Below are 9,739 nucleotides of genomic sequence, written 5' to 3'. Positions count from 1 at the left end.
TATGTTATCTAAGAGGATGAGACCTTAGATCAGCTTGATGTAAGCATCAGCTAATGGAGAAAGAGCTCGATAGATAAATCTCGAGGAATCGTCGGTGTCAACTTCATTTGAAAGAGCAAGCTTTGCAGATGGAAAAAGAATCCAAAGAGAAACTTAGAGAAGTTTGTGATGCTTTAGAAACAACAGAATCTGAACTGACAGAAGAACGGGAGAAAGTAGCATCTTTGTTAAGGAAGGCTGAGTCCTTGGATCTTATAGAAGGACAGCGGCTCCTGCTGCAGAAAGAGCTCGAGGAGTCATCTAGGTCTCGAGTACAATTTGAAGAGCAAGCTTTAAAGATCGAAAACAAATCCAAAGAGAAACATAGAGAAGTTTGTGATGCTTTAGAAACAACAAAATCTGAACTGGCTGAAGAACGAGAGAACAGCTTTGTTGATGAAAAGGGTTGAGTCTTTAGATCGGATCGAAGAGCGGTGGCTCGAGACATGGGAGGAGCTCCAGAGGCATAAAGAAAAGCTCAAGGACGCATGTAGGCGTCAATGTGAGTTGGAAGAGCAATCTGTGCGTAAGAAAAATGAATTTGGAGAGAAACTCCAAGAAGTTTGTGATGCTTTAGAAAATGCAAACATTGAATTGACTGAAGAACGTGAGAGAACATCTACCTTAATTAAGCGGATCGAATCGTCAGATCACTTGGAAGAACAGTTGGCCCTGAGGCAGAAAGAAATTGAGCAATACAAGGAAAGGGAACTGAAACAAGTCCAATGTCTCGGAGAGAACATGTGCAGGATATGAACTTGAACTTGAATTTGAATTGTGGATAACGGAATCTATCGCGAATCGGTTAAAAGTCGACCTACAAGAAAGTCAGGCATTGCGGAAAGAATAGAAGCTTCTCTTCTTGCGCAAGTGGAGGTCGAGGAAACTATCAATAAAGAAAAAGACGAGCTTGTCCGTATAACCGAAGAGAAAGATGGGATAATTGTTAATCTCCAGCAGCAGGTAGCGTCGCTAGTGCAAGAGCTCAAAGCAAGAGAACATGACATGATCATGGAGGCTTTTGTCGATGAGCTTAAGATCAAAAACAAAAACTTGCTCGAAAACAACACAATGCTGTCGACAGACCGGGAAAATCTGCTCGGATTCATCACGAGCCTGGGTGATCGGATCGGTGAGCTCTCCGGCGAAGACGGTAAGCTGATGGGACTCTTGGGGAGGATAGTGCAGTCTGATGAACTCTATGGCGCTCTCAAGGAAAACAACAAGAGTCTTGTTTCTTCTCCGGTAGCCATAAAACATGATCCTCTTATTGAAGAAAGATCACCATTTAGAGAGCTCAACTAGAAATCACGGATTTCTTTTTCATTTACAGCTTCTGTACATGATAAATTCATGCATGCATCATCTGCCAGCAACAATTTACCACTTATGATTTGTTGTTTCATTTTCAAGAACAAGATCTATTGTAATTTCCCTTGATAAGGTTTTCTTCTATTGTTGCTTACTTTAGGTTGAATATGTCAGTTTTTTCTTAAAGAGAAAATAACCTCAGTGACCAAAAATGTCTTATAATATACGATTTTAACCAATTTTTTTTAGATTTGTTAAAATGACCAACTAAATCGCAATGCGATCGATAATTCGTAACGCGATCTCCGGTATCGCAAATCAGTTTCCAGATTCGCAACGCGATTCTGACTATCGCATTGCGATTTTCCAAATTCGCGTTGCGATTTTTCGACTATCGCAACGCGATTCTGACTATCACAACGAGATTCTGACTATCGCAATGTGATTCTGACTGTCGCAACGCTATGCTGACTATCGCAATGCGATTTTCAAAGCGCCATTATTATCGCAACGCATTTTTTTTCAAATTCCAAACACGAATATTAATATATCAGAAAACTGAACCGTCCACAGTATATCCCGTAATCGCAACTCATAACCTAAAACCCTAAATCACAACTCAGCCTCATCTCCATCTCTCACTCTTTAAGGCGACATCCGTCCTCATCTCCGACGAAATTAGTCCCCATCTCCGGCGAAATCCGTCTATCTCCATCTCTCAGAGCTACCCTCACAATCATTCACGTCAGAAATGGAAAATCAACCAAATCAACCACCGATGTTAGTTTTTTTAATTATTTTTATTTTGAAAATTTTGCATTATTATTAGGTTTTTCATATTGAAAATGATGATAAATTTACTGGTAATTTCAATAATAGATTAACCATTTCATTTAGATTGCTTATTAAATTCATTCGATTGCTGTCAATACTGCTAAACTGTTTAGTCTTTAAACCCTGTGAATTTAGTATTTGTTTTTGTTTTGTCTTTTGGTTGAAGTAATGCAATCCATTCAAGTTTCAATTTTAATATTTGAAACCGAGAATCGCAACGCGATTTTAGTTTCGCGTTGCGATTTTCATTTCGAGTTGCGATTTTCATTTCGCGTTGCGATTTTCATTTTCGTGTTGCGATTTTCATTTTCGTGTTACGATTTTAAGTTTCAGAAACTATTCTTCTTCTGCAAATTGAAACTTGAATGAATTGCATTACTTCAACAAAAAAACAAAGACAAATACTAAATTCACAGTGTTGCAAATTTAAGTTTGAAGAATAAAACTACTCTTTATGTTTATTGTTCTTGGTATATCTTCACAGTGTAGTTTTTTGTATATCAAACTTGGTATGTTTATTGTTTTTGTCGAACTTTTATTCGGCTCAATTGACCTTAAGAAATAAATTAAGCCTGGTCAAAACAATTGCGTCGAAGCTTTCACCTGCACAAAGAAAAATATTTGAGGATACTTGCTTCGGGCCATGGCTGAAAGTACAACATCCAGGTGGAGATGCTATGTTGACCATCTGTTTCTTCAAACCATGACTAGCGATCTACCAGAGACTATACAACGTCGTGATGAAGAATATGATTTGATTTCCACCGGCGTATACGTGTTTTGGGCGGGAGGAGTTTTGCTTAATCACCGGTCTACGCTTCGGACACGATGAGTAGGTCGGACACTAGACATATTACCCGCCTATCATGGTTATCCCGGGTTTTTCTGAGCTGTCAATGGAAAGCCGAATTTACACGTGGAAGACTTGACGAGATTATTGAATAAGAAAGATGGTTTACTCGGATGGATGACGTCGATGTTGTCCGAGTATGCCTTCTAATACTTTTGCATGCGAATTTTAGGCAGAGAGGCCAACAACCTATTCCTAATGATCTAATTAAATTGGTAGAGACCTAAATGCATGGAACTGTTTCCGTGGGGTTCGTATCTATGGAAAGCTACATGGAATAAGTTGTCGTCTGCCTTTGATGATCGAAAAAGTTTGCGTGGCGATGGTTCCAAATACACTTTGTCAGGCTTTATTTGGGCCTTTAAGGTAAGAATTTTTATATAATGTTTCCAAAATTATAATTATTATTATTAACAATTACTAATGTTTGTTATTATATTGTTTGTAGATTTGGATATTGAGATTTCCCGCCATGCAGACATATGCATGAAAAACTTCTAATGATATTCCTAGGGCTATTTCCTGGAAGAGGAAACGGACCTTGCAGCAATGGAAAAAGTTACTACCGTATACGACAATAAATAATGTAAGTTAACACAAATACTACCATATGTTTATAAACAATTATTACTAGTACACGTTTAACTTTGTTTGAGCTTTTATATTGTTAGGAGTCCAACACTCTATTACAGAGGCTGACACCCACGGAAGCTGAGCTTGCCACTGATTGGTGGCAAGCTAGTAAGCGTTTTTTTGATGGCATGGATGATGAGCAGCCTCCACTTCGAGTGCTATCACCTCACCCAGAGCCATCACCTGATCGACCCGACTATACACCTCCACAACGAGAGCAATCACTTATTCTGTCACATCATCGAGCCTCTTATCCACCATCACCTCATGATAGGCGATCAGCAAAGATGCCACGACGTTTATCTCCCTGTTCTCCACCTCCACGGGATGAGTTAGGGGAGTTACGTGATGAGGTCAATGTCTTGCGTGAGAAGGTCGGTACTTTACGCGATGACAATGGTGCATGGCGTGTTGAGGTATCTACTTTACGTGGTGAGATAGCCGCTCTACGTGAGATGGTAGCATCGTTGCAGAATGAGGTTCATACTCTACGCAACGAGGTAAGTTTAATATTTTTCATATTTAACTTGATGATAAATTTACTCGTAATTTCACTTAGATTAACCATTTCACTTAGATTAACTATTTTACTTAGATTGCTTAGTAAATTCATTCGGTTGCTGCCAATACTCCTAAACTGTTTATTCTTTAACCCTGTGAAGTTAGTATTTGTTTTTGGTTGTCATTTGGTTGAAGTAATGCAATCCATTTAAGTTTCAATTTGTAGAAGAAGAATAGTTTACTTTCGCAACGCGAAAATGACTATCGTAACGCGAATTTGACTATCGCAACGCGAATTTGACTATCGCAACGAAAGAATCGCAATGCGAAATGAAAATCGCATTGCGATTCTCTCGTTGCGATAGTCAAATTCGCGTTGCGATAGCCATTTTCGCGTTGCGACAGTCATTCGTGTTGCGACAGTCAGAATCGCGTTGCGACAGTCAGAATCGCATTGCGATAGTCATAATCGCATTGTGATTTACATATTCGCATTGCGATTTACATATTCGCATTGCGATTTACATATTCGCATTGCGATTTATATATTCACATTGCGATAGTCGGAAAATCGCAACGCGAATTTGATAAACCGCAATGCGATAGTCAGAATCGCAAGGCGATAGTCAGATTCGCGTTGCGAATCTGGAAACTGATTTGCGATACCGGGTATCGCGTTGCGAATTATCGATCGCATTGCGATTTAGTTGGTTATTTTGACAAATCCAAAAAAAAATAATTAAAATCGTATATTATAAGGCATTTTGTGTCACTGAGGTTATTTTTTCTTTCTTAAAATGTGTTATCTTTGTCTAATACCTTTATTCAATATATTCATGAAAAACCCCTTATTTAATTATATAATTTTAATATCTTAACCAAATTCTTTTGTACTTTTACATGGAGTATAAATTAGGACTCTTAAAACTCCTTAATATTTGATTAAGACAATAAATAACAATTTAAACACATCAAAAGTTTGTCTTTTAAAAATAAAGGGTATATTTTTGTTAGTTTATGAAAAAATTCCTTTATTTGTTTAGTTGTTTAATCAATTGATAAAATTAATATTTATGCTATTTTATTTTATCGGTGATATTTTTATGCCAAAATAAATAATATCATATTAGATTGAAACTAATTGATAATCTAATGTCATATGTAACACGTGTGATAACCGTATATCTCTAATTTCGCACTCTCTTTTTAACTCCAAACTCAATAAAAGTTTATATTCGAATTAAATTAATTTGTTTATAGTTTTGTAATTAAATTTAAATAAAATATTATTTTTATTTTAAAATATTAACTCGATTAAATCAAGAAAAAAAATTCTTAATCAAAGTTTAGCTGAACATATCACATTCAATAAGTCAGATCATTAATTTGATGTTTGAATGAATTTAAATATACCTTTTGAATAAATTTATATCATGTAAATATGTTTTAATTTAATTGGGTTACACATTAATAATTTTTTTAGTTTACAATAACAAGCATTTGGTTAGTTTGTAAACTTTAATTTAGGGTAAAATATAAAAATAGTTCCGGAACTTTTAGGGTGTTTACATTTTGGTCGCACAACTTTTGAAAACTTATATTATCGTCACCATACTTTTAGTTGCTTTTCATTTCTGTCCCTACTATTACCTTCCGTTAATTTGATCCGACGTGACACTTAACTCGTTAACCCTTCTGTTTTCTCACTCCAAATTCATTCTATTTTCTCACTCCAAATTCATTCTATTTTCTCATTGAGCCAAACATATCCTAATTCTTCTTCTTGTTGAGTTGAATTAACATCACAGAACACAACACAAGCATACAAAAGAGGAGATTAATCGAAACCCAAATAAATTCCAGAAACTCGTATTTATATAGAGCTTCAACAAACCCAAATTCCACAAACCCTACCTAAAATCTAAATGAGTTACGTACCTACAGACAATACTACTGCAGTTGATGTACAACTCGAACTTTAAACTAACTTTGGATTTGTAGCTCTATTTGGGTTTCTATTTCTGTGAATTATTATGAGGGAAGAAGACTCAAATTGGTTATCCAGATGGGAGGAAGAGTTTCCCTCATCGGAGCATATGGTTTTTTCCCAATCCTTAATTACTCCCGATCTTGCTCTCGCCTTCGACATTTGCAACCCAAACCATGCTCAACAGAAACAGCCTTCTACTTCTTCGCCTTCCCCGGCTTAGTTGCCCCATTCTCAACCCTCCTTATCCAAATTTGTTGTCGATTCCGGGGACCTGGAATCCGAGGCAGCCGGAGATGAGCCCGCGCGCGCTCTCAAGCAGTCTCGCTTCGTGTGGACCCCACAGCTCCAATAGAGATTCGTCGATGCTGTGTCTCATTTGGGGATCAAGAACACAGCCCCCAAGTCCATAATGTAGTTGATGAGTGTTGATGGCTTGACGGGAGAAAACGTTGCGAGTCATTTGCGGAAGTATCGCCTTTATTTGAAGAGAATGCAAGGCTTGCCTGGTGGTAGTGGAGGCGATGCCAACGGCGGATGTAGGGCCTCGGCTATCCAACGACAGACCATTTGTTTGCAAGTTCACCGGTTCCACCACACTTTCTTCATCCTGGTCGAGCTAATTTAGAGCATTTCTTACCCTTCGTGCCAGTGCCAGCACTGCAGCATCGCTAACAAGGCAGCAACAACAACAAATGCCGGCGACCGTGGTAGGGAACCCTCATTTGCAGTCTCAGTATCATCGGCCACAAATGGGGCTTTACGGGAATAGAATTGATGAGAATAGAATGAATTTGGGGTGAGAAAACAGAAGGGTTAACAGGGTTAAGTGTCACACGTCAGATCAAACGAATGAAAGGTAACAGTAAGGACAGAAATGAAAATGAATTAAAAGTTTAGTAATGATAATGTAAGTTTTAAAAATTAGGTGATCAAAAAGTTGGTGTCCTAAAAATTTAGGGATCTTACGATAATATAGTATGATGACTTAGTACAAACGAAGTTATTTCTGAAATTCAATCACTCGTATTAAGAGGTATATTCAAAGTTTCGCATTATAAATTAATTCGTATTTAATTATTAGTTTTATGCCATATTCCAATTATAAAAAGGAAAAGAAACCATACGCCAATATGACAATGTGAAGCTAAAATATTCATATTTATCATGAAAAGAAAAATAAAATGAAATGAAAATGGATTTGGTCAAGTTTATTATATTTTTCATTTCCGTTTTTGCATTAATTATAACAATTTTTCCATTATATTTCCTTTCTTATTTTTTTTGGGGCTATGGCGCGGCTGTCCTCCCCCTCGATCCCTCGATTTCATTTCTCATTTTACCCTAAAATCTCAACTCGTCTTTCCCTACATAAAGCATCTCTTGTTGCAACAGTTTCCCCTCAGACCCACTCCCTTTCGCTCTTTCTTTTTGGCTTTATTGTATAATAAAAAACTTGCCCTTCCCCACCAGCCATTGATGAGCCCTTTTCGACTCAAGGCTCTCACCTTCATGATGAATTGATCTTTTTCTTCTTCTTCTTCTTCTTCTTTGGTTGTTCTGGGGTTCTGTTTTACCTCACCTTTTTGGGGTTTCCTCTTGAGAGAAAAAATGGCTGAAAAGCTCGACTGTTCAGCCTCAAATCTACTCTGTTCAGAGAACACAAGCTGTTGCTTTGATGGAGATCTCGAGTTTGGGGTTTCCCCTGCTGATCACCAACGCTTTAAAAACCAAACCTTTAATCAAAATGACCCTTTTATTATAAACAACGGATCAACTTCTTTGACGGGTTTTCCTGGTTTTGCATTGCAAAGTGATGATGTAATTAAGGAAATGGTTGAAAAAGAGATGATGCATTTGCCTGCAGATGACTATCTTAAGAGACTGAGAAGTGGGGATTTGGACTTGAGTGCCAGAAGAGAGGCCATTGAGTGGATTTGTAAGGTCTGTTTATTTTTGCTTGTTTGATCCATTTAATTGGGTTTTTGTATTAGCATTCTGCGTTTCTTTTATGGCAACCTGAAATTGGAATTAGCCCTCTTTATGTGTTATGAATGAGTGTTTAATCTTTCATTATTGATCAACAGGCTTCTGCTTATTTCAGCTTTGGTCTTTTGAGCCTTTGCCTATCCATTAACTACTTAGATAGGTTCCTATCAATGTACAACTTACCTGTAAGTGTTCTCAAATTAGCCTCAAAATTTGGTTCTTTCAACTCTTGAATCATAATTTAGTCACTCGTTATAAATTACACAGAGAGATAAAAGATGGACAATCCAACTGTTGGCTGTTGCATGTTTATCGATTGCAGCGAAAATGGAGGAGACAGTGATGCCCTCATCTGTAAAACTGCAGGTGATTACATGTAGATTGATTCGATGGCTTCTTCGATGCATTTTAATCGCTTGGTCTTTTCCCGATTCGAGTTCCCTGATTGTTTTTGTTTGCAGGTAGGGGAACCGAAGTTTGTGTTTGAAGCTAAAACAATACAAAGAATGGAGCTTTTGGTATTAAGCACATTGAAGTGGAGAACGCTTGTTTTAACACCTTGTTCCTTCATTGATTACTTCTTGAGCAAACTTTGTAACAATCAATATCCTTTGTCGATTTCGATCTCTAGATCATTACGACTAATGTCGAACATAATCAAAGGTTTCTTTCTTTCTCACGGTATCCATTTGTTTACGTTTTCATCGAGAATCGTTTGTGCTTGATGGTGGACTGAATGAATGAATGCCAGGTATCGATTTGTTGGAGTTCAGACCTTCTGAAATCGCCGCAGCAGTGGCCATTTCCGTTTCGAGAGAAATGCAAGGATTCACCATTGATAAAGCTATTTCGTCATTCATCTTTGTACAAAAGGTAAAATAAAAAGATACAAGACTCAAGTAATGACGACTTTGGTTGATATTCGACGATTTTGTTTTGCAGGAAAGAGTGTTGAAGTGTACCGAGGTGATGAAAGATTCAGCATTCATCAACGGCAGCACAACTCCTTCGGCTTCATCCGCGCCTCGAAGCCCCATTGGAGTACTGGATGGCTCAACATGTTTGAGCTATAAAAGTGATGAAACAAAACATGCGTTATATACAAGTAGTTGTCATCCTAGACCAGACATTAAAAGGAGGAAGCTACACAACAAATCATCTCAACTTGACACCTGAAATTACCATCTTTTTTTCAAGTTTTGTCCTACTTTGGTCTGGTTTTGTAGCTGGAAAAGTGAGATTGAAAATGGGAATATACATAGGAATAAAATTTCAAGGTGAAAAATAAAAAAAAATGATTCATATATAGTTAAAGAACCCACAATTATGCCATGGTGGGTGTTGGTTTTAGAGAGAAATACTACAGGTTTATTATTATTTGTTGTAGTTTTTTCAATTATTTGCCTGAAAAAAAATCAAGTTACAAATTATAAGCAAAACCGTGTAACATTCTTTCAAGCGCCGATTAGAGTGAAATTAGGCCATTTTAGTATTAATTAGAACTTTATTTGATGGTGTGAGCTTCGCTTGTGTATTTCTTGTCTTGTTTAACGTATTTTGTTACTTAATAATAAATTATTTTTTATCTTGAAATG

The 9,739-nt window shown here is 37.1% G+C and overlaps 1 protein-coding gene and 2 pseudogenes across 1 annotated transcript; all 3 read left to right on the top strand.

Annotated features, from left to right (window-relative positions):
- The first annotated feature begins 44 nt into the window (after positions 1 to 44).
- On the top strand, positions 45 to 1,406 carry LOC120209451 (annotated as a pseudogene).
- A 4,688-nt stretch (positions 1,407 to 6,094) lies between these two features.
- On the top strand, positions 6,095 to 6,970 carry LOC120209435 (annotated as a pseudogene).
- Positions 6,971 to 7,416: 446 nt separating this feature from the next.
- LOC120209433 (cyclin-D4-2-like) lies at positions 7,417 to 9,583 on the top strand. Its single transcript, XM_039208448.1, has 6 exons — positions 7,417 to 8,099; positions 8,243 to 8,329; positions 8,412 to 8,510; positions 8,606 to 8,807; positions 8,896 to 9,017; positions 9,087 to 9,583. The coding sequence occupies exons 1-6, from the start codon at positions 7,767 to 7,769 to the stop codon at positions 9,318 to 9,320; spliced, it is 1,077 nt and encodes a 358-aa protein (XP_039064379.1). The 5' UTR covers positions 7,417 to 7,766; the 3' UTR covers positions 9,321 to 9,583.
- Positions 9,584 to 9,739: the final 156 nt, after the last annotated feature.

Source organism: Hibiscus syriacus, unplaced genomic scaffold, assembly GCF_006381635.1.
Source record: "Hibiscus syriacus cultivar Baekdansim isolate YM2019G1 unplaced genomic scaffold, ASM638163v2 tig00018853_pilon, whole genome shotgun sequence".
Classification (NCBI taxonomy): domain Eukaryota; kingdom Viridiplantae; phylum Streptophyta; class Magnoliopsida; order Malvales; family Malvaceae; genus Hibiscus; species Hibiscus syriacus.
The sequence above is the reverse complement of the archived record's forward strand: the minus strand, read 5'-3'. Positions and strand labels throughout refer to the sequence as shown.

Bases quoted from the DNA above. Each gene is read 5' to 3' on its own strand.
- LOC120209433 (XM_039208448.1), top strand. From the start codon at position 7,767: ATGGCTGAAAAGCTCGACTGTTCAGCCTCAAATCTACTCTGTTCAGAG. The intron at 8,808-8,895 runs GTTTCTTTCTTT...AATGAATGCCAG, and splicing joins AATGTCGAACATAATCAAAG to GTATCGATTTGTTGGAGTTC. The intron at 9,018-9,086 runs GTAAAATAAAAA...TTTGTTTTGCAG, and splicing joins CATTCATCTTTGTACAAAAG to GAAAGAGTGTTGAAGTGTAC.